Source organism: Taeniopygia guttata, chromosome 32, assembly GCF_048771995.1.
Source record: "Taeniopygia guttata chromosome 32, bTaeGut7.mat, whole genome shotgun sequence".
In the NCBI taxonomy this organism is placed as follows: domain Eukaryota; kingdom Metazoa; phylum Chordata; class Aves; order Passeriformes; family Estrildidae; genus Taeniopygia; species Taeniopygia guttata.
Genome location: NC_133057.1, coordinates 1,525,286 through 1,552,800, shown reverse-complemented (window position 1 = coordinate 1,552,800; position 27,515 = coordinate 1,525,286). Strand labels below are relative to the sequence as shown.

The following is a 27,515-nucleotide window of genomic DNA, read 5'->3' as shown; positions in this document are numbered from 1 at the left end:
GGGGGGTTAAAGGGGGATTTTGGGGGGTTAAAGGGGATTTGGGGTGGACTTGGGGGATTATGGGGGATTTGGGGGGGTTAAAGGAGGATTTTGGGGGGGTTTTGGGGGGTTTGAGAGAGTTAAAGGGGGATTTGGGGGGTTAAAGGGGGGCTGGGGAGGGGGGTCCCCAAAAAATGAGCCCAGAAAAAGGGGCTCAGGGGGTCCCCAAAACCTCCCCGGGGGTCCCCAAAGTGGGATTTGGGGGATTTTGGGGGGTTTGGAGGAGGATTTTGGGGAATTTTGGGGGGTTAAAGGGGGATTTGGGGGATTTTGGGGGGTTTGAGAGAGTTAAAGGGGGATTTGGGTGGGTTAAAGGGGGGTTTGGGGAGGAGGTCCCCAAAAAATGAGCCCAGAAAAAGGGCCCAGGGGGTCCCCAAAACCTCCCCGGGGGTCCCCAATGTGGGATTTGGGGGATTTTGGGGGGTTAAAGGAGGATTTTGGGGGCTTTTGGGGGGTTAAAGGGGGATTTGGGGTGGATTTTGGGGATTTTTGGGGGTTAAAGGGGGATTTTGGGGAGGTTAAAGGGGGATTTGGGAGGATTTGGGGGATTTTGGGGGTTTAAAGGGGGATTTTGGGGGGTTTTTTGGGTGTTAAAGGGGATTTGGGGAGGATTTGGGGGATTTTGGGGGGTTTGGGGGGCTTAGAGGGGGATTTTGGGGGGTTTTTATGGGGTTAAAGGGGATTTGGGGTGGATTTGGGGGATTTTGGGGGTTTAAAGGGGGATTTTGGGGGGTTTTTATGGGGTTAAAGGGGATTTGGAGTGGATTTGGGGGATTTTGGGGGGTTTGAGAGAGTTAAAGGGGGATTTGGGGGATTTTGGGGGGTTTTGGGGGGTTAAAGGGGGATTTTGGGGGGTTAAAGGGGATTTGGGGTGGATTTGGGGGATTTTGGGGGGTTAAAGGGGGATTTTGGGGGGATTTTGGGGGGTTTGGGGTGGATTTGGGGGATTTTGGGGGTTAAAAGGGGATTTTGGGGGGTTAAAGTGGGATTTAGGGGTGGATTTGGGGGATTTTGGGGGGATATTGGGGGGTTAAAGGGGGATTTGGGAGGATTTGGGGGATTTTGGGGGTTTAAAGGGGGATTTTGGGGGGTTTTTTGGGTGTTAAAGGGGATTTGGGGAGGATTTGGGGGATTTTGGGGGGTTTGGGGGGCTTAGAGGGGGATTTTGGGGGGTTTTTATGGGGTTAAAGGGGATTTGGGGTGGATTTGGGGGATTTTGGGGGTTTAAAGGGGGATTTTGGGGGGTTTTTATGGGGTTAAAGGGGATTTGGAGTGGATTTGGGGGATTTTGGGGGGTTTGAGAGAGTTAAAGGGGGATTTGGGGGATTTTGGGGGGTTTTGGGGGGTTAAAGGGGGATTTGGGGTGGTTAAAGGGGGATTTAGGGTGGATTTGGGGGATTTTGGGGGGTTTGGGGGGGTTAAAGGGGGATTTTGGGCAGGGGTTAAAGGGGATTTGGGGTGGATTTGGGAGATTTTTGGGGGTTTGTGGGGGTTAAAGGGGGATTTTGGGGTGGATTTGGGGGGTTTGGGGGGATTAAAGGGGGATTAGGGGGTTTTTTTGGGTCCTAAAAGGGATTTGGGGAGGATTTGGGGGATTTTGGGGGGGTTTGGGGGGCTTAGAGGGGGATTTTGGGGGCTTTTTATGGGGTTAAAGGGGATTTGGGGTGGATTTGGGGATTTCGGGGTGGTCTAAAAGGGTATTTGGGGTGGTCTAAAGGGGGATTTGGGGTTTTGGGGGAGATTTAGGAGGGAATTCGGGTGGTTAAAGGGGGATTTTGGGGTGGATTTGGCGATTTTGGGGTGCTCTAAATGGGATTTGGGGTGGTTTAAGGGGAATTTTGGGGGGTTTGGGGTGGTTTCAGCAGGATTTGGGGGGTAATTTGGGGGATTTTGGGGTCACACACCTGGCGGGGGATTTTCGGGGATGGCCGGCTGCACCCCCTCGATGCTGAGCCAGTGGGCTGAGGGGGGACCCCAAAATTGAGAAATCAGAATGGGATCACCCCAAAATCATCACCAGAAACCCCAAATCCACCCCCCACCCCAAATTCTCCCTGGAAATTTGGAAAATCCCAATTCCATCCCCCCAAAATCCCCCTTAAATCCCCCCAAAATCCCCCTTCAACCATCCCAAATCCTCCTTAAACCACCCCAAATCACCCCAAATTCCCCAAAACCCCCAAATCCTCCTTAAACTGCCCCAAATCTCCCTTAAATTACCCCAAAACCCCCCAATTTCCCCCAAATCCCCCCAATTTCCCCCAAATAGCCCCAGAACTCCCCCCAAAACCTTCCCAAACTCCCCCAAAATACACCCAGAACTCCCCAAAATCCCCCCAAATTCCGCATAACTCCCCCAAAATCCCCATAACTCCCCCCAAATTCCCGAAATTTCCCCCAAATCCCCCAGAACTCCACCAAACCCCCCAAATTCTCCATAACTCCCCAAAAATCTCCCCCAAAATCCCCATAACTCCCCACAAATCCCCCCAAAATCCCCCCAAATTCCACATAACTTCCCCAAAATCCCCATAACTCCCCCCAAACTCCTCAAATCCCTCCCAAACCCTCCCAGAACTCCCAAAATCCCCCCAGATCCCCCAATTTCCCCTTGAAATTCCCCCAAAACTTCCCCTAAATCCCTCCAAAATCCCCAGAACTCCCCAAAAATCCCCCCAAACACCCCAAATCCACCCCCAAACTCCCCAGAACTTCCCCAAATCCCCCAAATTCTCCATAACTCCCCCAAAATCTCCCCCAAAATCCACATAACTCCCCCAAAATCCCCCCAAATTCCACATAACTTCCCAAAAATCCCCCCATAGCTCCCCTAAATCCCCCCAGAACTCCCCCAAACTCCGCATAACTCCCCCAAATCCCCCCCAAAACTCCCCCAAAACTCCCCAAATCCCCCGAAATCCCCCCAAAACCCTGTCCCCACCCTTGAGGCAGACGTCCAGGGGCACCCTGGGCAGGGGGGTGTTGATGATGTCGCTCAGATCCCCCCAAATTCCCCCAAAACTCCCCCAAAATTCCCATAACTCCCCAAAAATCCCCCCAAACTCCCCAAATCCTCACAGAACTCCACCAAACCCCCCAAATTCTCCATAACTCCCCCAAAATCTCCCCCAAAATCCCCATAACTCCCCCCAAAACCACCCCATACCTCCCCCAAATCCCCCCATAACTCCCCCCAAACCTCCCAAACTTCCCAAATCCTCTCCCAATTTATCCCAAACCCCCCAATTCCCCCCCAAAATCCCTCCAAACTCCCCAGAACTCCCCCAAAATCCCCCCAGAACTCCCCCAAATCCCCCCAGAACTCCACCAAACTCCCCAAATTCTCCATAACCCCCAAAAAATTCCCCCCAAAATCCCCATAACTCCCCCAAAATCCTCCCAAACTCCCCCAAATCCCCCCATAACTCCCCCCAAATCCCCCAAAATCCCCATAACGCCCCCAAAATCCCTCCAAACTCCCCAGAACTCCCCCAAAATCCCCCCAGAACTCCCCCAAAATCCCCCCAAAACTCCACTAAAATCCCCATAGCTCCCCAAAATCCCCCCAGAACTCCACCAAACCCCCCAAATTCTCCATAACTTCCCCAAAATCTCCCCCAAAATTCCCATAACTCCCCACAAATCCCCCCATAATTCCCCCAAATCCCCCCAGAACTCCCCCAAACCCCAAATTTCCGCCCAAAATCCCCCCAAACTCCCGAAATTTCCCCCAAATCCCCCCAGAACTCCACCAGACCACCCAAATTCTCCATAACTCCCCCAAAATCTCCCCCAAAATCCCCATAACTCCCCCAAAATCCCCCCATAACTCCCCCTAAATGCCCAAAACCACCCCCAAATCCCCTGAAATCCCCCCAATTTCCCCCATATCTCCCCCAAACCCCCTAAAACCACCCCCAAACTCCCCAAACCCTCCTCCAAATCCCCTGAACTCCCCCCAAAATCCCTCCAAATCCCCCAGAACTCCCCCAAAACTCCCCAAATTCTCCATAACTCCCCCAAAATCTCCCCCAAATCCCTCAAAACTCCCCAGAACTCCCCCCAAAATCCCCCCATAACTCCCCCAAATCCCCCAGAACTCCCCCAAAACTCCACAGAACTTGCCCAAACCCCCCCCAAATTACCCATAACTCCCCCAAAACTCCCCAAATCCCCCAAAATCCCCCCAAAACCCTGTCCCCACCCTTGAGGCAGACGTCCAGGGGCACCCTGGGCAGGGGGGTGTTGATGATATCGCTCAGATCCCCCCAAATTCCCCAAAAATTCCCATAATTACCCCCAAACTCCCGAAAAAAACCCCAAATCCCCCCAGAACTCCACCAAACCCCCCAAATTCTCCATAACTCCCCCAAAATCTCCCCCAAAATCCCAAAATCTCCCCCAAATCCCCACAGAACTCCCCAAATCCACCCCCAAACCTCCTAATTTCCCCCAAAATCCCTCCAGAACTTCCCCCAAACTCCCCAAATCCCCCAATTTCCCCCCAAAATCCCTCCAAACTCCCCAGAACTCCCCCAAAATCTCCCCAGAACTCCACCAAACCCCCCAAATTCCCCATAACTCCCCCAAAATCCCCCCAAATTCCACATAACTTCCCCAAAATCCCCCCATAGCTCCCCTAAATCCCCCCAGAACTCCCCCAAACCTCCCAATTTCCCCCAAATCCCCCCCATAACTCCCCCAAAACTCCCCAAATCCCCCGAAATCCCCCCAAAACCCTCTCCCCACCCTTGAGGCAGACGTCCAGGGGCACCCTGGGCAGGGGGGTGTTGATGATGTCGCTCAGATCCCCCCCAAATTCCCCCAAAACCCCCCCAAAATTCCCATAACTCCCCCCAAATTCCCGAAATTCCCCCCAAATCCCCCCAGAACTCCACCAAACCCCCCAAATTCTCCATAACTCCCCCAAAATGTCCCCCAAAATCCACATAACTCCCACAAAATCCCCACAAAATCCCCATAACTCCCCCAAAATCCCCCCAAATTCCACATAACTTCCCCAAAATCCCCATAACTCCCCCCAAACTCCTCAAATCCCCCCCAAACCCTCCCAGAACTCCCCAAATCCCCCCAGATCCCCCAATTTCCCCCAGAAATTCCCCCATAACTTCCCCCAAATCCGTCCAAAATCCCCATAACTCCCCCAAAATCCCCCCAAACACCCCAAATCCACCCCCAAACTCCCCAGAACTTCCCCAAATCCCCCAATTTCCCCCATAACTCCCCCAAAACTCCACAGAACTTGCCCAAAACCCCCCCAAATCCCCCAAATCCCCCCATAACTCCCCCAAATCCCCCCAGAACTCCCCCAAAATCCCCCCAGAACTCCACCAAATCCCCCCAGAACTCCCCCAAAACTCCCCAAATCCCCCAATTTCCCCCCAAAATCCCTCCAAACTCCCCAGAACTCCCCCAAAATCTCCCCAAAACTCCCCCAAATCCCCCCAGAACTCCCACAAATCCCCCCAGAACTCCCCCAAATCCCCCAAAACTCCCCAAATCCCCCCAAAACTCCCCAAATCCCCCCAAATCCCCCCAAAACCCTGTCCCCACCCTTGAGGCAGACGTCCAGGGGCACCCTGGGCAGGGGGGTGTTGATGATGTCGCTCAGATCCCCCCAAATTCCCCCAAAATTCCCATAACTCCCCCCAAAACCACGCCCAGACTCCCCAAATCCTCCCAGAACTCCACCAAACCCCCCAAATTCTCCATAACTCCCCCAAAATCTCCCCCAAAATCCCCCCATAACTCCCCAAAACTCCCCAAATCCAACCCAAACCCCCAAATTTCCCCCCCAATCCCCCCATAGCTCCCCCCAACCCCTCCAGAACTCCCCCAAAATCCCCCCAAAACTCCCCCAAAATTCCCATAACTCCCCCCAAACTCCCCAATTCCCCCCCAAATACCCCCTGAATTCCCCCAAACTCCCCAAATCCCCCCAGAACTCCCCCAAAATCCCCCAAAATTCCCATAACTCCCCCCAAAACCACCCCAGAACTCCCCCAAATCCCCCCAGAACTCCCCCAAATCCCCCCAGAACTCCCCCCAAACCTCCCAATTTCCCCCAAATCCCCCCCATAACTCCCCCAAACTCCCCAAATCCCCCCAGAACTCCCCCAAAATCTCCCCAAATTCCACATAACTTCCCCAAAATCCCCCCATAGCTCTCCCAAATCCCCCCAGAACTCCCCCAAATCCCCCCAAACTCCTCATAACTCCCCCAAAACCCCCCATAACTCCCCCAAAACTCCCCAAATCCCCCCCAAAACTCCCCAAATTCCCCGAAATCCCCCGAAATCCCCCCAAAACCCTGTCCCCACCCTTGAGGCAGACGTCCAGGGGCACCCTGGGCAGGGGGGTGTTGATGATGTCGCTCAGCTCCACCTCCTTCTCCTCGTAGAAGTAAAGTTCGCGCCCGCCGCCGCTGGCGAAGCGGAACGGGATGAACTCCTGGGCGTGGAACCCATAAAGGGGCTGGAAAACAGAAAAAAAAAGGATTTTTCTGGGTTTTTTCTGGGTTTGGGGGGAGTTCTCCAAGTTTTGGGGGAGTTTCCCTTGATTTTATGGGAATTTCCCTCAATTTTGGGAGGTTTTCCCTCAGTTTTGTGGAGATTTCCCTCAGTCTTCCCTCAATTTTATGGAAATTTCCCTCATTTTTGGGAGGTTTTCCCTCGTTTTTTTGGGAATTTCCCTCAGATTTTGGGAATTTCCCTCAGTTTTGGGAGATTTTCCCTCAATTTTGAGGGAATTTCCTTCACTTTTCTGGGAATATCCCTCAGTGTTGAGAAATTTCCCTCAGTGCTGAGAAATTTCCCTCAGTTTTGGTGGAGTTGCCCTCAGGATGAACTCCTGGGCGTGGAACCCGTACAGCGGCTGGAAAACGGGAAAAAAATGGGATTTTTCTGGGTTTTCCCTGGGTTTTGGGGGAGTTCTCCCAGTTTTGGGGGAGTTTCCTGCAGTTTTGGGGGAGTTTCGTTGGAATTTGTGGGAATTTCCCTCAATTTTGGGAGGTTTTCCCTCAGTTTTGTGGAGATTTCCCTCAGTTTTGGGAGGTTTTCCCTCAGTTTGGGGGAGTTTTTCCCTCAGGATGAACTCCTGAGCGTGGAACCTGTACAGGGCCTGGGAAATATAAAAAAAATGGGATTTTCCTGGGTTTTCCCTGCTTTGGGGGGATTTTTCCCACTTTTCAGGGAGTTTCACCAAATTTTGTGTGGATTTTCCCTGATTTTGGGAGGGGTTCTGAATTTTTGGGGGGATTTTCCCTGATTTTGGGGGGATTTTCCTCAATTTTTGAGTTTTTTCCTTGATTTTCAGAGAGATTACCTCAATTTTGGGGATATTTCCCTTAGTTTTGGGGGAGTTTCCCTCAGTTTTGGGGGAGTTTTCCTTGAATTTGTGGGAATTTCTCTCAGTTTTGAGAGGCTTTCCCTCAGGATGAACTCCTGGGCGTGGAATCCGTACAGGGGCTGGAAAATGGGAAAAAAATGGGATTTTTCTGGGTTTTTCCTGGGTTTTGGGGGAGTTCTCCCAGTTTTGGGGGAGTTTCCTGCAGTTTTGGGGGAGTTTCCTGCAGTTTTGAGGGAGTTTCCTTTGATTTTGGGCTGATTTTCCCTCAGTGTTGAGATATTTTCCCATAATTTGGGGATTTTCCCCTGGATTTTCTGGGAATTTCCCTCAATTATTGGGGTTTTTCCTGAATTTCAGGAGGATTTTCTCTGAATTTCAGGGAATTCCCCTCAGTTTTGAGAGGTTTTCCCCCGGTTGTGTGGAGATTTCCCTCAGATTTGGGGAGTTTTCCCTCAGTTTTGGGAGGTTTTCCCTCAGGATGAACTCCTGAGCGTGCAACCAGTACAGGGGCTGGGAAATATTAAAAAATGGGATTTTCCTGGTTTTTCTGTGGGTTTGGGGGGATTTTTCCCAGTTTTGGGGGAGTTTCCCTCGATTTTATGGGAATTTCCCTCAATTTTGGGAGGTTTTCCCTCAGTTTTGTGGAGATTTCCCTCAGATTTGGGGAGTTTTCCCTCAGTCTTCCCTCAATTTTATGGAAATTTCCCTCATTTTTGGGAGGTTTTCCCTCAGTTTTGTGGAGATTTCCCTCAGATTTGGGGAGTTTTCCCTCAGTTTAGGGAGATTTTCCCTCAATTTTGAGGGAATTTCCCTCAGTTTTGAGGGAATTTCCCTCAGTTTTGTGGGAATTTCCCTCAGTGTTGAGAAATTTCCCTTAGTTTTGGTGGAGTTGCCCTCAGGATGAACTCCTGGGTGTGGAACCCGTAAAGCAGCTGGAAAACGGGAAAAAATTGAATTTTCCTGGTTTTTCCTGGGTTTGGGGGGAGTTCTCCCAGTTTTGGGGGAGTTTCCTGCAGTTTTGGGGACATTTCCCTCCGTTTCGGGAGGTTTTCCCTCAATTTCAGCTCAATTTTGTGGGAATTTCCCTCAATTTTGGGAGGTTTTCCCTCAGTTTTTTGGGAATTTCCCTCAGATTTGGGGAATTTCCCTCAGTTTTGGGAGATTTTCCCTCAATTTTGAGGGAACTTCCCTCAGTTTTGTGGGAATTTCCCTCAGTGTTGAGAAATTTCCCTCAGTTTTGAGAAATTTCCCTCAGTGTTGAGAAATTTCCCTCAGTTTTGGTGGAGTTGCCCTCAGGATGAACTCCTGGGCGTGGAACCCGTACAGCGGCTGGAAAACGGGAAAAAAATGGGATTTTCCTGGGTTTTCCCTGGGTTTTGGGGGAGTTTCCTGCAGTTCTGGGGGAGTTTCCCTTGATTTTATGGGAATTTCCCTCAATTTTGGGAGGTTTTCCCTCAGTTTTGTGGAGATTTCCCTCAGATTTGGGGAGTTTTCCCTCAGTTTTCCCTCAGTTATATGGAAATTTCCCTCAATTTTGGGAAGTTTTCCCTTGGTTTTGTGGAGATTTCCCTCAGATTTGGGGAGTTTTCCCTCAGTTTTGGTGGAGTTACCCTCAGGATGAACTCCTGGGCGTGGAACCCGTACAGCGGCTGGGAAATGGGAAAAAAATGGGATTTTCCTGGGTTTTCCCTGGGTTTCGGGGGAGTTCTCCAAGTTTTGGGGGAGATTCCTGAAGTTTTTGGGATATTTCCCTCAATTTTGGGAGGTTTTCCCTCAGTTTTGTGGAGATTTCCCTCAGTCTTCCCTCAATTTTATGGAAATTTCCCTCATTTTTGGGAGGTTTTCCCTTGGTTTTGTGGAGATTTCCCTCAGATTTGGGGAGTTTTCCCTCAGTTTAGGGAGATTTTCCCTCAATTTTGGGGAAATCTCCCTCAGTGTTGAGAAATTTCCCTCAGTTTTGGTGGAGTTGCCCTCAGGATGAACTCCTGGGCGTGGAACCCGTACAGGGGCTGGAAAACAGGAAAAAAATGGGATTTTTCTGGGTTTTCCCTGGGTTTGGGGGGAGTTCTCCAAGTTTTGGGGGAGTTTCACCAAATTTTGGGGGAATTTTCCCTGATTTTGGTGGGATTTTCCCTGATTTTGGGGGGGTTTCCTGGACTTTTAGGGGTATTTTCCCTGATTTTGTCAGGATTTCCATAAATTTTTTTTTTTTCTTGATTTTCAGAGAGATTCCCTCAGTTTTGGGGATATTTCCCTCAGTTTTGGGGGAGTTTTCCTCAGTTTTGGGGAGTTTTCCTTGAATTTGGGGGAGTTTCCCTCAGTTTTGTGGGAGTTTCTTTGGAATTTGTGGGAATTTCCCTCAGTTTTGAGAGGTTTGCCCTCAGGATGAACTCCTGAGCGTGGAACCCGTACAGGGGCTGGAAAACGGGAAAAAAATGGGATTTTCCTGGGTTTTCCCTGGGTTTTGGGGGAGTTCTCCCAGTTTTGGGGGAGTTTCCTGAAGTTTTGGGGATATTTCCCTCCGTTTCGGGAGGTTTTCCCGCCATTTTCCCTCCATTTTGTGGGAATTTCCCTCAATTTTGGGAGGTTTTCCCTCAGTTTTTTGGGAATTTCCCTCAGATTTCGGGAATTTCCCTCAGTTTTGGGAGATTTTCCCTCAATTTTGAGGGAATTTCCCTCAGTGTTGAGAAATTTCCCTCAGTGTTGAGAAATTTCCCTCAGTGTTGAGAAATTTCCCTCAGTGTTGAGAAATTTCCCTCAGTTTTGGGAGATTTTCCCTCAGGATGAACTCCTGGGCGTGGAACCCATACAGGGGCTGGAAAACGGAAAAAAATGGGATTTTCCTGGGTTTTTCCTGGGTTTGGGGGGAGTTCTCCCAGTTTTGGGGGAGTTTCCTGCAGTTTTGGGGATATTTCCCTCCGTTTCGGGAGGTTTTCCCGCCATTTTCCCTCCATTTTGTGGGAATTTTCCTCATTTTTGGGAGGTTTTCCCTCAGTTTTTTGGGAATTTCCCTCAGATTTGGGGAATTTCCCTCAGTTTTGGGAGATTTTCCCTCAATTTTGAGGGAATTTCCCTCAGTTTTATGGGAATTTCCCTCAGTGTTGAGAAATTTCCCTCAGTTTTGGTGGAGTTGCCCTCAGGATGAACTCCTGGGCGTGGAACCCGTACAGGGGCTGGAAAATGGGAAAAAAATTGGATTTTCCTGGGTTTTCCCTGGGTTTTGGGGGAGTTCTCCCGGTTTTGGGGGAGTTTCCTGCAGTTTTGGGGGAGTTTCCCTCAATTTTATGGGAATTTCCCTCAATTTTGGGAGGTTTTCCCTCAGTTTTGTGGAGATTTCCCTCAATTTTGGGAGGTTTTCCCTCGGTTTTTTGGGAATTTCCCTCAGATTTGGGGAATTTCCCTCAGTTTTGGGAGATTTTCCCTCAGTTTTGTGGAGATTTCCCTCAGTTTTGTGGGAATTTCCCACAGTTTTGGGAGGTTTTCCCTCGGTTTTGAGGAGATTTCCCTCAGATTTGGGGAGTTTCCCCTCAGTTTTGTGGCGTTTCCATCAGTTTTGGGGGAGATTTTCCCTCAGGATGAACTCCAGAGCGTGGAACCCGTGCAGGGGCTGGAAAATGGGGAAAAAATTGGATTTTCCTGGATTTGCGGGGATTTTCCTGAAATTTTGCGGGATTTCATTTGATTTTGGGGGGATTTTCTTGGATTTTCAGGGAGTTTCGCTCAGTTTTGGGAGGTTTTCCCTCAGTTTTGTGGGAATTTCCCTTAATTTGGGAAGGTTTTCCCTCGATTTTCCCTCAGTTTTGTGGGAATTTCCTTCAGTTTTGGGAGGTTTTCCCTTGGTTTTGTGGAGATTTCCCTCAGATTTGGGGATATTTCCCTCAGTTTTGGGGGAGTTTTCCTTGAATTTGTGGGAATCTCCTTCAATTTCGGCAGAGTTTTCTTTGATTTAGGGCTGATTTTCCCTCAATTTTAGGAGATTTTCCCCTAATTTGGGGACATTTCCCTGCATTTTGTGGGGATTTCTCTCAACTTTTGGGGTTTTTCCTTGATTTTTGGGAGATTCTTCCTGGATTTTGTGGGAATTTCCCTCAGTTTTGGGAGATTTTCCCTCGATTTCAGTGGAATTTCTTCAATTTAGGAGAGTTCTCCATGGATTTTGGGGGTATTTCCTCCGTTTTTGGGCAGTTTTACCTCCACATTTTTCAGTTTCAGGGCAAAATCCACATCCCCCGTCGTGAGTTTCCTTCTCTTCCCCATGTGCATGAACTTGAGAGCATCCTGTGGAAAAAAAATTAGATTTTTGGGATAAAATAGGGGAAAAAGGGGAGTTCAGAGAGGGTTTTGGGGGAAAATGGGATTTGTGAGGGGATTTAAAGGGAAAAAATGGGATTTGGGGAGAAAAAAAAGGGGGTTCAGAGAGGGTTTGGGCGGAAAATGTGATTTGTGAGGGGATTTAAAGGGAAAAAATGGGATTTGGGGAGGAAAAAAGGGGGTTCAGAGAGGGTTTGGGCAGAAAATGTGATTTGTGAGGGGATTTAAAGGGAAAAAATGGGATTTGGGGAGAAAAAAAGGGGGTTCAGAGAGGGTTTGAGCAGAAAATGTGATTTGTGAGGGGATTTAAAGGGGAAAAAAGGGATTTAAGAGGGGAGTGGGGTGGATTTGAGAGGAAAAGGGGTTTAGGGTGGAAAAAAGGGAGAAAATGGGGGAAAAGGGTGAAAAAAGGGGGGAAATTATGAAAATGTGTTTAAAGTTAGAAAAATGAGGGGAAAAAGAGATAAAAAATTATTTTAGGATGGGAAGATGAGGGGGAAGGGGATTTGAGGGGTTGAGAAGCAATTTGCAAGACAAAAAAAAAAGAGGTTTAGGATGAGAAAAAGGGAGATTTTGTGAGGAATTAAGGAGTGAAAAGGCGATTTAGGGTGAAAATGGGGGTCCAGAATGGGAAAATGGGGGTCCAGAATAGGAAAATGGGAGAAAAAGGGAGATTTTGTGAAGAATTAAGGAGTGAAAAGGCGATTTAGGAGGAAAAAGGGGGTCCAGAATGGGAAAATGTGAGGAAAATGAGATTTTGGGAGGAATCCAGGGGTGAAAAGGCAATTTAGGAGGAAAATGGGGGTCCAGAATGGGAAAATGGGAGGAAAATGAGATTTTGGGAGGAATTAAGGAGTGAAAAGGCGATTTAGGGAGAAAATGGGGGTCCAGAATTGGAAAATGGGGGTCCAGAATAGGAAAATGGGAGAAAAAGGGAGATTTTGTGAGGAATTAAGGAGTGAAAAGGCAATTTAGGAAGAAAAAGGGGGTCCAAAATGGGAAAATGGGAGAAAAAGGGAGATTTTGTGAGGAATTAAGGAGTGAAAAGGCGATTTAGGGGGAAAAATGGGGGTCCAGAATGGGAAAATTGGAGGAAAAGGAGATTTTGGGAGGAATTAAGGAGTGAAAAGGCAATTTAGGAGGAAAAAGGGGGTCCAGAATGGGAAAATGGGGGTCCAGAATAGGAAAATGGGAGAAAAAGGGATATTTTGTGAGGAATTAAGGAGTGAAAAAAAGATTTAGGAGGAAAATGGGGGTCCAGAATGGGAAAATGGGGGAAAAATGAGATTTTATGTGGGGGATTATGGGGTTCGGGAGAGGTTTGGGGGTGGCGTGGGTGGGGAAAAAGGGATTTTTGAGGGAAAATTTGAACTTTAGGGGGTCCCAACCCCCAGATTTGGGGGTCTCCCCCTGCCCACCCCCACATCCCAAACCTGAGGGACCCAAGGAGATCCTGAACCCCCCCAGATTTGGGGGTGTCCCCCTCACCTGAGCCACCTCCTTGAGGCGGTAACTCGCCTCCTCCGCCAGCAGCTGACATGTCTCCTCAGGGACCCCCGGCACCCCCATGGCCTCCGCCATCACCTTCATGGACTCGGCGGGCAGCAGCGTGTGGCTCAGCTTCAGCTTCTTCTCCTCCGCCATCTCCGCGTTCTCTCCCCGAGCCCCTCAGAGCCGCGGGGAGCCCCCAAAAAAGAGCGGCGGGGCCGCGGGGGGAACGCGGGGAGCCCCGACCGCCCCTCAGGCCGCTGCCGCCGCCGCCATCTTGGCGCGGCCCCTCACAGCCGCCGCCATCTTGGCGACCCGCCTCCCGCCGCCGCGGGTCCTGAACGGCGCCGGGATCGCGTTAAAAAACACGGGGGTGAATCGCCGTGGAGTTGAATTGGAGATAATCGCGACAATATTATCGCGATATAGCGGTGCGATATGAGGGGAAATGTGGGTTTGTTGGGGGTGTGGGAGGTGGAGGTTGTTGAGGGTTACTATAAACCTGCCAGGACCTGCAAAAAGGCGGGAAAGGGAGGTGGGGTTGGTGTAGTGCGCATGCGCGGGGTTGAGGCGCGCGGGTAACGGAGCGGGAGAGGCCATTGAGGGGGGATGGGGGGGGATAGGGGTGACTATTGAGGGGAATTGGGGGGGATTTGGGGGAATAATTGGGGGGACATTGAGGGGACAATTTAGGGGACAATTTGGGGGACAATTTGGGGGACAATTTGGGGGACAACTGGGGGGACTTTGGGGAGGAACGAGGGGAAATGGGGGAGGCCATTGGAGGGGGAATGGGGGAGACCACTGAGGGGATCGCCACTGAGGGGAATGGGGGAGACCATTGGGGAAATGATGGGGGGGGGGTCATGGGGGTCTGCTCCATCCCGATCTCCCCCCACAGGACATTGGGACCTTCCAGCCATCGCCCCCTCCCCAAATCCTCTGGGACCCCCCAAAATTCACCCCAAAAACCCTCCTGAGACCCCCCTAAAACCCCTTAAATCCTTCTCAGCCCGCCTCAAACCACCCTGAGTCCCCCCCCCTCAAAGCGCCCCTAAAACCAAAAAAAAACCAAAAAATTCACCTCAGAAGTGCCCAAAATCCCGAAAAAACACCCCAAAATCACCCTGAGACTCCACAAAACCCTTTTAAATGGCTCCCAATCCCATTTAAGCCCCCCCAAATCCACTTTAATTCTCCCAGACCCCCCCAAATTTGCTTTAAACACACCCAAACCCCCTTTACACCCCCAAAACCCCCTTTAAACCACCTCAAACCTCCTTTAAATCCCCTCAAATCCCCTTTAAACCCCCCAAATCCCCTTTAAAGCCCCTCAATCCTCCTTAAACCCCCGCAAATCCCCAAATCCCCTCCAAACCCCCTTTAAACCTCCCCAAATTCCTCTCAAATCCCCTTTAAACCCCCTCAAACCTCCGTTAAACCCCCTCAAATCCCCTTTAAATCCTCTCATACCTCCTTTAAACCCCCTTTTAAAACCCCCCAAATCCCCTTTAAACCCCCTCAAACCCCCAAAACCCCCTTTACACCCTCCCAAATCCACTTTAAACCCCCTCAAATCCTCTTTAAACTCCCCCAAACTGCCTTTAAACCCCCCAAATCCCCTTTAAACCTCCTCAAATCCTCTTTCAACCCCTCCAAATCCCCTTTACACCCCCCAACCCCCCTTCAAACCCCCCAAACCCCCTTTAAACCCCTCCAAATCACCTTTAAACCTCCTCAAACCCTGTTTAAATCCCCTCAAATCCCCTTTAAACCCCTTCAATTCCCCAAGTCCCCTTTAAACCCCCTCAAATTCCCCTCAAATCCCCTTTACACCCCCCAAATCACCTTTAAATCCCCCCAAACCCTCTTTAAACCCCCTCAACCCCCCCAAACCCCCTTTAAACCCCCTCAAATTCCCTTCAAATCCCCTTTGCCCCCCCAAACCCCCTTAAAACCCATCCAAATCACCTTTAAACCCCCCCAAATCCCCTTTAAATCTCCCCAAATCATCTTTAAACCCCCCCAAGTCCCTTTTAAACCCCCTCAAATCCCCTTTAAATCCTCTCATACCTGCTTTAAGCCCCCTTTAAACCCCCTCAAATCCCCTTTAAACCCCCTCAATCCCCCCCCAAATCCTCTTTAATCCCCCCAAATCCCCTTTAAACCCCCTCAAACCTCCTTTAAACCCCCTCAAACCTCCTTTAAATCCCCTCAAATTCCCCTCAAATCCCCTTTTCACCCCCCCAAATCCCCTTTAAACCCCCCCAAACCCCTTTACACCCCCCCAAATCACCTGTAAACCCCCCCAAACCCTCTTTAAACCCCCTCAAATCCCCTTTAAACCCCCTCAAACCCCCTTTCAACCCCCCCAAGTCCCCTTTAAACCCCCCCAAACCCCCTCAAACCCCCTTTAAACCCCCCAAACCCCCTCCCCAAAAATGCCCCGAGGCTTCCGCACCTCCCCCCTGGGCTCTCTGACCATCCCAGGCCCCCTTTACTCCATCCACATCCTCCACGTGGGCTACAACCGACCGGAGCCCGACGGTTCCACCCGCGCCGACGGTTCGGTGACGCTGGTACGGGGCGGACCCCTGACCGTGCTGGTGGACACCGGTGGTCCATGGCTTCGACAGCGGCTCCCGGAGCTCCTGGGCCACCACGGCGTTGTCCCCGAGGAGGTGACACACGTGGTGGTCACCCACGGTCACTCGGACCACGCGGGGAACCTGAACCTGTTCCCACGGGCCACGATGTTGGTGGGGTTTGATCTGAGTCGTGGGGAGGGGCTGTACCTGCCCCACGGGCTGGCGAGTGGAGCGGAGATGGAGCTGCACCCCGGGCACCTATGGGTGAGGATTTGGGGGTTTGGGGTGAGGATTGGGGGTTTGGGGTGAGGATTGGGGGTTTTGGGGTGCGGATTGGGGGTTTTTGGGGGGGATTCGGGATTTAAAGTGGGGGGTTGGGGTTTTGGGGTGGGGATTTGGGATTTAGGGTCAGGATTCGGGATTTAGGGTTGATATTTGGGTCAGGATTTGGGGTTTGGGGTGAGGATTCAGGATTTAGTGTCAGGATTTGGGGTGAGGATCCAGGATTTAGGGTTAGGATCTGAGTTGTGGGGAGGGGCTGTACCTGCCCCACGGGCTGGCGAGTGGAGCGGAGATGGAGCTGCACCCCGGGCACCTATGGGTGAGGTTTTGGGGTTTTGGGGTTTTTGGGGTGAGGTTTGGGGTTGGGAGTTGGGGTTTGGGGTGAGGATTTGGGGTTTTTGGGGTGTTTGGGGTGAGGATTGGGGGTTTTTGGGTGAGGATTGGGGGTTTTTGGGGTGAGGATTTGGGGGTTTTGGGGTCAGGATCCGGGTTTTAGGATCTGGGATTTAGGGTCAGGATTTGGGGTCAGGATCCAGGATTTCAGGTTGGGATTTGGGTCAGGATTTGGGGTGAGGATTCAGGATTTAAAGTGGGGAGTTGGGGGTTTGGGGTTGGGAGTTGGGGATTTGGGGTGGGGATTGGGGGTTTTTGGGGTCAGGATTTGGGATTTGGGGTGAGGATTCGGGATTTAGGGTCGGGAATTAGGGTCAGGATTTGGGGTTTGGGGTCAGGATCCAGGATTGAGGGTCGGGATTTTGGGTCAGGATTTGGGGTGATGATCCAGGATTTAGGGTTAGGATCTGAGTTGTGGGGAGGGGCTGTACCTGCCCCACGGGCTGGCGAGTGGAGCTGAGATGGAGCTGCACCCCGGGCACCTATGGGTGAGGTTTTGGGTTTTTGGGGGTTTTGGGGTGGGGATTAGGGGTTTTTGGGGGTTTTGGGGTGGGGAGTTGGGGGTGTTTGGGGTGAGGATTGGGGGTTTTGGGGTTGGGAGTTGGGGTTTGGGGTCAGGATTTGGGGATTTGGGGATTTGGGATGGAGAGTTGGGGGTTTGGAGAGAGGATTTGGGATTTAGGGTCAGGATTTGGGGTGATGATCCAGGATTTAGGGTTGGGATTTGGGGTTTTTGGGGTTGGGAGTTGGGGTATTTGGGGTGGGGATTGGGGTTTTTGGGGTGAGGATTGGGGGTTTTTGGGGTGGGGAGTTGGGGTTCTTGAAGTGAGGATCAGGGGTTTGGGGTGAGGATTTGGGGTTTTTGGGGTTGGGAGTTGGGGGTTTGGGGTGAGGATTTGGGGGGGTTTGGGGTTTTTGGGGTGAGGATTGGGGGTTTTTGGGGTGAGGATTGGGGGTTTTTGTGGTTGGGAGTTGGGGTTTTTGGGGTCGGGAGTTGGGGATTGGGGTGAGGATTAGGGGTTTTTGGGGTTGGGAGTTGGGGTTTTTGGGGTGAGGTTTGGGGGGTTTGGGGTTTTTGGGGTGAGGATTTGGGGTTTTGGGGTGAGGATTGGGGGTTTGGGGTCAGGATCCAGGATTTAGGGTCGGGATCTGGGATTTAGGGTCAGGATTTGGGGTCAGGAGTTGGGGGTTTGGGGTGAGGATCGGGGCTTTGGGGTGAGGATCGGGGCTTTGGGGTGAGGATTGGGGTTTTTGGGGTGAGGATTGGGGGTTTTGGGGTTGGGAGTTGGGGTTTGGGGTCGGGATTTGGGATTTAGGGTCAGGAGTTGGGGGTTTGGGGTGAGGATTCAGGATTTGGGGTCAGGAGTTGGGGTTTGGGGTGAGGATTGGGGGTTTGGGGTGAGGTTTGGGGTTTTGGGGTGGAGAGTTGGGGGTTTGGAGTGAGGATTTGGGATTTAGGGTCAGGATTTGGGGTGAGGATTGGGGGTTTTTGGGGTTGGGAGTTGGGGTTTTTGGGGTCGGGAGTTGGGGGTTTGGGGTCAGCAACCGGGATTTAGGGTCAGGATTTAGGGTTGAGATTTGGGATTTAAGGTCCAGATTTAGTGTCAGGATTTTGGGGTCAGGATCTGGGATTCAGGGTCGGGATTTTGGGTCAGGATTTGGGGTGATGATCCAGGATTTAGGGTTAGGATCTGAGTTGTGGGGAGGGGCTGTACCTGCCCCACGGGCTGGCGAGCGGAGCGGAGATGGAGCTGCACCCCGGGCACCTGAGGGTCAGGTTTGGGGTTTTTGGGGTTTTTGGGGTTGGGAGTTGGGGGTTTGGGGTGAGGATTGGGGGTTATTCGGGTTTTTGGGGTGAGGATTGGGGGTTTTTCGGGTTTTTGGGGTGAGGAATTGGGGGTTTGGGGTCGGGAGTTGGGGTTTTTGGGGTTGGGAGTTGAGGGTTTGGGGTGAGGATTTGGGGTTTTTGGGGTGGGGATTGGGGGTTTGGGGTGAGGATTCAGGATTTTGGGTTGGGATTTAGGGTCAGGATTTAGGGTCAGGATCCAGGATTTCAGGTTGGGATTTGGGTAAGGATTTGGGGTGAGGATTGGGCATTTGGGGTTGGAAGTTGGGGTTTTTGGGGTGGGGAGTTGGGGTTTGGGGGTGAGGATTGGGGATTTGGGGTTGGGAGTTGGGGTTTTTGGGGTGAGAATTCAGGATTTAGGGTGAGGATTTTGGGTCGGGATTTCGGGATTCAGGATCGAGATTTAGGGTTGGGATTTGGGGTCAGGATTCGGGATTTAGGGTCAGGATTTGGGATTTAAGGTCCGGATTTAGGGTCGGGATTTGGGGTCAGGATCCAGGATTTAGGATCTGGGGTTTAGGGTCAGGATTCAGGGTCGGGATTTCAGGATTCAGGGTCAGGAGTCAGGATCGGGATTTAGGGTCAGGATTTAGGGTCAGGATCCGGGATTTCGGGTCAGTATTTGGGGTCAGGATTCAGGGTCAGGATGCGGGATTTAGGATCTGGGATTTTGGGTCGGGATTTGGGGTGAGGATCCGGGATTTAGGGTCAGGATTTAGGGTGAGGATCTGGGATTTAGGGTCAGGATTTGGGGTCAGGATCCAGGATTTAGGATCCGGGATTTAGGGTCAGGATTTGGGGTGAGGATCTGGGATTTAGGATCCGGGATTTAGGGTCAGGATTTAGGGTTGCGATTTAGGGTCGGGATTTGGGGTTGGGATTTGGGGTGAGGATCCGGGATATAGGATCCAGGATTTGGGGTCAGGATCCAGGATTTAGGATCCAGGATTTAGGGTCAGATTTGGGGTCAGGATCTGGGATTTCGGGTCAGTATTTAGGGTCAGGATTTGGGGTGAGGATCTGGGATTTAGGATCTGGGATTCAGGGTCAGTATTCAGGATCGGGACTTAGGGTCAGGATTTGGGATTTAGGATCCGGGATTTAGGGTCAGGATTTGGGGTGAGGATCAGGGATTTAGGGTCAGTATTCAGGGTCAGGATTCAGGGTCGGGATTTCAGGATTCAGGGTCAGGATTCAGGATCTGGGATTTTGGATCAGGATCCGGGATTTAGGATCCAGGATTCAGGGTCAGGATTCGGGATTTAGGGTCGGGATCCAGGATTTAGGATCCTGGATTCAGGATCGAGATTTAGGGTCTGGATTTAGGATTTAGGGTCAGGATTCAGGGTCAGGATTTAGGATCCGGGATTTAGGATCTGGGATTTAGGGCCAGGATTTAGGGTCGCGATTTCGGGATTTAGGATCCACGATTCAGTGTCCCTTCCCCTCCCGCCCCGCAGGTGATGCCCACGCCGGGGCACACGCGGGCGCACGTCAGCCTGCTGGCGGCGGGCACGGCGCTGGGCACGGTGGCGGTGGCCGGGGACGTCTTCGAGCACGGCGAGGATGAGGAGCAGTGGGCGGCGCTGAGCGAGGAGCCCCGGCTGCAGCGGCACAGCCGGCGGGCGCTGGCGGGCGCCGCCGACGTCGTGGTGCCCGGGCACGGGGAGCCCTTCCGCATCTTCCGCGAGACACAGCGGGGACAGGAGGAGGAGGGGGAGAGGGAGGAAGAGGAAGAAGAGAAGGAGGAGGAGGAAGAGGAGGAGAAGGAGGAGGAAGAGGAAGGCGTCACCTCCAGACATGGGGGACAATGAGGAGGAAGAGAAAGAGGAGAAGGAGGAAGAGGAGGAGCAGAAGAAGGAGGAAGAGGAAGAAGAAAGAGGAAGAGGAGGAGGAAGAGGAGAAGAAGAAGAAGAAGGAGGAGAAGGAAAAGAAGTGGAGGAGGAGAAGAAGGAGGAAGAGGAGGAGGAAGACGAGGAGGAGAAGAAGGAGGAGTAGAAGAAAGAGGAGGAAGAGGTGAAGGAGGAAGAAGGAGCAGGAGGAGGAAGATGAGGAGGAGAAGAAGGAGGAGGAGGAAGGCACCTCTGGATGTAGGAACAACGAGGAGGAAGAAGGAGGAGGAGGAGGAAGAAAGAGGAGGAGGAGGAGGAAGGCACCGCCAGATGTGGGGACAGCGAGGAGGAGGAGGAAGAGGAGGAAGAAGGATGAGGAGGAGGAAGGCACCGCAGGTGTGCAGACAGCGAGGAAGAGGAGGAAAAGGAGGAGGAGAAGAAAGAGGAGGAAGAAGAAGAAGGAGGAGGAGGAGGAAGGAAGAGAAGGAGGATGAAGAAGAAGGAGGATGAGGAGGAAGGCACCGCAGGCGTGCACACAGTGAGGATGAGGAAGAGGAGGATGAGGAGGAAGAAGAAGGAGGATGAGGAGGAAGGCACCGCAGGCGTGCGCACGGCGAGGATGAGGAAGAGGAGGAGGAAGGCACCGCAGGCGTGCACACGGCGAGGATGAGGAAGAGGAGGATGAGGAGGAAGGCACGGCAGGCGTGCACACGGCGAGGATGAGGAAGAGGAGGATGAGGAGGAAGGCACGGCAGGCGTGCGCACGGCGAGGATGAGGAGCAGTGGGCGGCGCTGAGCGAGGAGCCCCGGCTGCAGCGGCACAGCCGGCGGGCGCTGGCGGGCGCCGCCGACGTCGTGGTGCCCGGGCACGGGGAGCCCTTCCACATCTTCCGCGAGACACAGCGGGGACAGGAGGAGGAGGAGGAAGAAGAAAAGGAGGAGGAGGAGGAGAAGGACGAGAAGGAGGAGGAGGAAGAGGAGGAGGAGGAGGAAGAGGAGGAGGAGGAAGAGGGGGAGAAGAAGGAGGAAGAGGAAGGCGCCACTTCCAGACATGGGGGACAATGAGGAGGAGGAGGAAGAAGGAAGAGGAGGAGAAGAAGAAGGGGGAGGAGGAGGAGAAGAAAGAGGAGGAGGAGAAAGAGGAGAAGAAGAAGAAAGAGGAGGAGGAGGAGTGTAGGAGGAGGAGGAAGAGGAGGAGGAGAAGAAGAAGAAGAAGGAGGAGGAGAAGAAGAGGAGGGGAAGGAGAAGGAGGAGAAGGAGGAGGAGGAAAAGAAGGAGGAAGAGGAAGGCGTCACCTCCAGACATGGGGGACAATGAGGAGGAAGAGAAGAAGGAGGAGGAGGAGGAGAAGAAGGAGGATGAGGAGGAGAAGAAAGAGGAGGAGGAGGAGGAGGAGGAAGATGTCACATTTGGACGTGGGGACAGCGAGGAGGAGGAGGAGGAGAAGAAGGAGGAGGAGGAGGAAGATGAGGAGGAGGAGAAGAAGTAGAAGGAGGAGGAGGAGGAGGAGGAGGAAGGCACCTCTGGATCTAGGAACGAGGAGGAGGAAGAGGAGGAAGAAGACGGTGTCACATTTGGACGTGGAGGCAGTGGGGAGGAGGAGGAGGAGGAAGAAGAAGAAGGCGTCACATTTGCATGTGGAGACAGCGAGGAAGAGGAGGAAGAGGAGGAGGAAGGAGGAGGAGGAGGAGGAGAAGGAGGATGAGGAGGAAGGCACGGCAGGCGTGCGCACAGCGAGGATGAGGAAGAGGAGAAGGAGGAGGATGAGGAGGAAGGCACGGCAGGCGTGCGCACGGCGAGGATGAGGATGAGGAGGATGAGGAGGAAGGCACGGCAGGCGTGCGCACGGCGAGGATGAGGAGGATGAGGATGAGGAGGAAGGCACGGCAGGCGTGCGCACGGCGAGGATGAGGAGGAAGAAGGAGGAGGATGAGGAGGAAGGCACCACAGTCATGCGCACGGCGAGGATGAGGAGCAGTGGGCGGCGCTGAGCGAGGAGCCCCGGCTGCAGCGGCACAGCCGGCGGGCGCTGGCGGGCGCCGCCGACGTCGTGGTGCCCGGGCACGGGGAGCCCTTCCGCATCTTCCGCGACACCGAGCAATGGCGGCGGGAGGAGGAAGAGGAGGAAGAAAAGGAAGAGGACAAGGAGGAGGAAGAGGAAGAGGAGGAGGAAGAGGAGGAGAAGAAGAAGAAGGAGGAGGAGGAGGAGGAGAAGTAGAAGGAGGAGGAGGAGGAGAAGAAGGAGGAAGAGGAGGAGGAGGAGAAGGAGGAGAAAGAGGAGGAGGACAAGGAGGAGGAAGAGGAGGAGGAGGAGAAGGAGGAAGAGGAGAAGAAGGAGGAGGAGGACGAGAAGGAGGAAGAAGAAGCAGGAGGAGGAAGACGAGGAGGAGGAAGAGGAGGAGGAGGAAGAAGAAGGAGGAGAAGGAGGAGGAGGAAGAAGGAGGAGGAAGACGAGGAGGAGGAAGGCACCTCTGGATGTAGGAACAACGAGGAGAAAAGGAGGAGGAGGAGGAAGAAGAAGGTGTCAGATTTGGATGTGGGGACAGCAAGGAGGAGGAGGAGGAAGAGGAGAAGGAGGAGGAGGAGGAGGAAGAGGAGGAGAAGGAAGAGAAGAAGGAGGAAGAGGAGGAGGAGAAGAAGGAGGAAGAGGAAGGCGCCACTTCCAGACATGGGGGACAATGAGGAGGAAGAAGAAGTAGGAGGAGGAGGAGGAGGAGGAGAAAGATGTCACATTTGGACGTGGGGACAGCGAGGAGGAGGAGGAGAAGAAAGAGGAGGAAGAGGAGAAGGAGGAGGAGGAGGAAGAAGAGGAGGAGAAGAAGAAGAAGGAGGAGGAGGAGGAGGAGAAGTAGAAGGAGGAGGAGGAGGAGGAGGAGAAGAAGGAGGAAGAGGAGGAGGAGGAGAAGGAGGAAGAGGAGAAGGAGAAGAAGGAGGAGGAGGACGAGAAGGAGGAAGAAGAAGCAGGAGGAGGAAGACGAGGAGGAGGAAGAGGAGGAGGAGAAGAAGAAGAAGAAGGAGGAGGAGGAGCAGAAGAAGAAGTAGGAGGAGGAAGAGAAGGAGGAAGGCACCTCTGGATGTAGGAACAATGAGGAGGAGGAAGAGGAGGAAGAAGAAGGTGTCAGATTTGGACATGGGGACAGCGAGGAGGAGGAGGAGGAAGAAGAAGAAGGCGTCACATTTGGATGTGGAGACAGCGAGGAAGAGAAGGAGGAGAAGAAAGAGGAGGAGGATGAGGAGGATGAGGAGGAAGGCACGGCAGGCATGCGCACGGCGAGGATGAGGAGGAGGAGGAGGATGAGGAGGAAGGCACCGAGGCGTGCGCACGGCGAGGATGAGGAGGAGGAGGAGGAGGAAGGCACCGCAGGCGTGCGCACAGCGAGGATGAGGATGAGGAGGATGAGGAGGAGGAAGGCACGGCAGGCGTGCGCACGGCGAGGATGAGGAGGAGGATGAACAAGGAGGAGGAAGGCACGGCAGGGCGTGCGCACAGCGAGGATGAGGATGAAGAAGAGGAGGAGGAGGAGGAGGAGGAAGGCACGGCAGTCGTGCGCACGGCGAGGATGAGGAGCAGTGGGCGGCGCTGAGCGAGGAGCCCCGGCTGCAGCGGCACAGCCGGCGGGCGCTGGCGGGCGCCGCCGACGTCGTGGTGCCCGGGCACGGCGAGCCCTTCCGCATCTTCCGCGAGACACAGCGGGGCCGGGAGGAGGAGGAGGAGAGGGAAGAAGAAAAGGAGGAGGAGGAGGAGAAGGACGAGAAGGAGGAGGAGGAAGAGGAGGAGGAGGAAGAGAAGAAGGAGGAGGAGGAGAAGAAGGAGGAAGAGGAAGGCGTCACCTCCAGACATGGGGGACAATGAGGAGGAAGATGAGGAGAAGAAGGAGGAGGAGGAGGAGGAGGAGGAGGAGGAAGGCACCTCTTGATGTAGGACCAACGAGGAGGAGAAGAAGGAGCAGAAGAAGAAGCATGAGGAGGAGAAGGAGAAGAAGTGGAGGAGGAGAAGAAGGAGGAAGACGAGGAGGAGAAGAAGGAGGAGTAGAAGAAGGAGGAAGAGGTGAAGGAGGAAGAAGGAGCAGGAGGAGGAAGAAGAGGAGGAGAAGAAAGAGGAGGAAGAGGTGAAGGAGGAAGGAGAGGAGGAGGAAGAAGAAGAAGGAGGAGGAGGAAGAAGAAAGTGGCGTCACATTTGGATGTGGAGACAGTGAGGAGGAGGAGGAGAAGAAAGAGGAGGAGGAAGAAGGAGGAGGAGGAGGAAGATGAGGAGGAGGAGGAAGAGGACAAGAAGAAGGAGGAGGAAGAGGAGGAGGAGAAGAAGAAAAAAGAGGAGAAGAAGAAGGAGGAGGAGGAGAAGGAGGAGGAAGACGAGGAGGAGAAGGAGGAGGAGGAGAAGAAGGAGATGGAGGAGGAGGAGGAGGAGGAGGAAGGCACCTCTGGATGTAGGAACAACGAGGAGGAGGAGGAGGAAGAAGAAGGTGTCAGATTTGGATGTGGGGACAGCGAGGAAGAGGAGGAGGAAGAGGAGGAGGAAGGCATCACCTCCAGACATGGGGGACAATGAAGAAGAAGAGAAGGAGGAAGGAGGAGGAAGAGAAGGAGGAAGGCACGGCAGGCGTGCGCACGGCGAGGATGAGGAGGAGGATGAGGAGGAAGGCACGGCAGGCGTGCGCACGGCGAGGATGAGGAGCAGCGGGAGGCGCTGAGCGAGGAGCCCCGGCTGCAGCGGCACAGCCGGCGGGCGCTGGCGGGCGCCGCCGACGTCGTGGTGCCCGGGCACGGGGAGCCCTTCCACATCTTCCGCGAGACACAGCGGGGCCGGGAGGAGGAGGAGGGGGAGGAGCGGGAGGAAGAAGAGAAGGAGGAGGAGGAGGAGGAGAAGAAGGAGGAGGAGGAAGGCGCCACTTCCAGACATGGGGGACAATGAGGAGGAAGAGAAGAAGGAGGAGGAGGAGGAAGAAGAGAAGGAGGAGGAGGAGGAGGAGAAGAAGGAGGAAGAGGAAGGCGCCACTTCCAGACATGGGGGACAATGAGGAGGAAGAGAAAAAGGAAGAGGAGGAGGAGGAGGAAGAGGAAGAAGAAAGAGGAGGAGGAGGAGGAAGAGGAGAAGAAGAAGGAGAAGGAGAAGAAGTGGAGGAGGAGGAGGAGAAGAAGGAGGAAGAGGAGCAGGAAGACGAGGAGGAGAAGAAGGAGGAGTAGAAGAAAGAGGAGGAAGAGGTGAAGGAGGAAGAAGAGGAGGAGGGGGAGGAAGAAGGAACAGGAGGAGGAAGACGAGGAGGAGAAGAAGGAGGAGAAGGAGAGGAAAGAGAAGGAGGAGAAGAAGGAGAAGAAGGAGGAGGAGGAGGAGAAGAAGGAGGAGGAGGAGGAGAAGAAGTAGAAGGAGGAGGAGGAAGGCACCTCTGGATGTAGGAACAACGAGGAGAAAAGGAGGAGGAGGAGGAAGAAGAAGGAGGAGGAGGATGAAGAAGAAGGTGTCAGATTTGGACATGGGGACAGGGAGGAGGAGGAGGAGGAAGACGTCGCCTCCAGACATGGGGGACAATGAGGAGGAAGAGAAGAAGAAGGAGGAGGAGGAGGAGGAGGAAGAAGGTGTCACATTTGGACTTGGGGACAAGGAGGAGGAGGAGGAAGGCACCTGTGGATGTAGGAACAATGAGGAGGAGGAGGAGCAGGAGCAGGAAGAAGAAGGAGGAGGAGGAAGAGGAAGAAGGAGTCACATTTGGACTTGGGAACAGTGAAAAGAGGAGGAGGAGGAGGAGGAGGAAGAGGAGAAGAAGGAGGAAAAGAAGAAGGAGGAGGAGGAGGAGGAGGAAGATGAACAAGGAGGAGGAAGAGGAGGAGGAGGAGGAAGAGCAATGCCATCAATGCAAATCAATTCCGCCCAATTAAAACTGAAAACAATTAAAATTTCATTAAGGATCCAATTCCCGCTGAGCCAACCAGGAGGGAAAATTCCTACAGGGAATTCCCGCCCCAGGTCAGGAGTTTGATTTTTATTTTATTTTATTTTATTTTTACTTTATTTTAATTTTAATTTTTATTTTATTTTTATTTTGTTTATTTTTATTTTCATTTTTATTTTTACTTTTAGAACCATTTTATTTTGATTCCATTTTCAAATTTTCAAAGCCAAGCAATTTTCACACAAGAAAGGAGATGTTTTGGGGGCGTTTTTGGGATTTTTTGTGGGATTTATTTTGGATTTTTTTGGTTTATTTGGGTTTCTTTGGGGATTTTTTGGGGGGATTTTTTGGGGGTTTTTTCACCCAAAATTCGGATTTTTTCACCTAAATTCGGATTTTTTTCACCCAAAATTCGAGTTTTTTTCACACTAAATTCGGATTTTTTCACCTAAATTTCGAGGGTTTTACACCCAAAATTCGGATTTTTTTCACCTAAATTCGGATTTTTCCCCAAAATTCGGGTTTTTTCCCCCAAAACGAAGCGTCCCGCATTAACCCAGGTGTGTCCCCCCTAAATTTGGGGTGACCCCCCAAAAACGGGGGTTCCCCCCAAAACTGCCCCGGCGGGATTCGAACCCTCCACCTCCCGTTTTCCAGCCCAGCCCTTCAATAAAAGCCCCGAAATCAGAATTTTTTGGCTTTTTTTTGGTTTTTTTTTTTCTTCTTGTTCTTTTTTTTTTTTTTCCAAAATCCGGCGCTTTTCCCCCTCCCCCCCCCCCAAAATCCGACGTTTTCACCCCAAAATTTGGGGTTTTTCTCCCAGGAAACCACAGAGACGCCGCCGGTGGGACCAAAAGCTTTTAAAAACGGGGGGGGGGGGGTCCCCCAAAAAGCCCCTCCCCCACCCCCCAATTAACGCCCCCCCAAATTCAGGCACGTGGGGGGGGAGGGGGTGGGGCACCGACCCCTCCCCCCCCCCCAAATTTATTTATTTCCATCCCCCCCCAAAAAAAAAAAATGAGGAGGGGGAGAAGAGTCCGGCCCGGGGGGGGGGTCCCGGGGGGGTTTTGGGGGGTCCCGGGGGTCCCATCCTGGGGGTCCCATCCCGGGGGGGTCCCCAGGGGGGTTCTGGGGGTCCCATCCTGGGGAATTATGGGGGTCCCAACCCCGGGGGTGGGTCCCCAGGGGTCCCATCTTGGGGGTCCCATCCCAGGGGGGGTTTGGGGACCCAAACCCAGGGGGGGTCCCCGGAGGGATTCTGGGGGTCCCATCCCGGTGGGTGTGGGGACCCCATCCCGGGGGGGTCCCCAGGGGGGTTCTGGGGGTCTCATCCTGGGGGGGTCCCAGGGGTCCCATTCTGGGGGTCCCATCCCGGGGGGGGGTCCCGGGGGTCTCCAGGGGTCCCATCCCAGGGGGGTTCAGGGGGTCCCATCCCAGGATGGGACCCCCGGATGGTCCCCGGGGGTCTCCAGGGGTCTCA

At 53.0% G+C, this 27,515-nt stretch overlaps 2 protein-coding genes across 2 annotated transcripts in view; one reads left to right on the top strand and one right to left on the bottom strand.

The window, feature by feature from the left end:
* TAF6 (TATA-box binding protein associated factor 6) overlaps window positions 1-13,644 on the bottom strand; it is a 40,333-nt gene extending 26,689 nt beyond the window's left edge. Inside the window, exons 1-4 of the mRNA XM_072920624.1 lie at window positions 13,207-13,644; window positions 11,599-11,685; window positions 6,381-6,534; window positions 1,944-2,000 (exon numbers count right to left, since the gene is read on the bottom strand). Coding sequence (XP_072776725.1) covers window positions 1,944-2,000; window positions 6,381-6,534; window positions 11,599-11,685; window positions 13,207-13,362 — 454 coding nt within the window. The 5' untranslated portion in view covers window positions 13,363-13,644. The remainder of the gene's footprint in view (window positions 1-1,943; window positions 2,001-6,380; window positions 6,535-11,598; window positions 11,686-13,206) is intronic.
* Window positions 13,645-15,621: 1,977 nt separating this feature from the next.
* MBLAC1 (metallo-beta-lactamase domain containing 1) lies at window positions 15,622-20,408 on the top strand. The gene is made up of 3 exons (XM_072920532.1): window positions 15,622-16,058; window positions 16,312-16,395; window positions 19,776-20,408. Exons 1-3 carry the CDS (start codon window positions 15,648-15,650, stop codon window positions 20,127-20,129), a joined length of 849 nt encoding a protein of 282 aa, XP_072776633.1. The 5' UTR covers window positions 15,622-15,647; the 3' UTR covers window positions 20,130-20,408.
* Window positions 20,409-27,515: the final 7,107 nt, after the last annotated feature.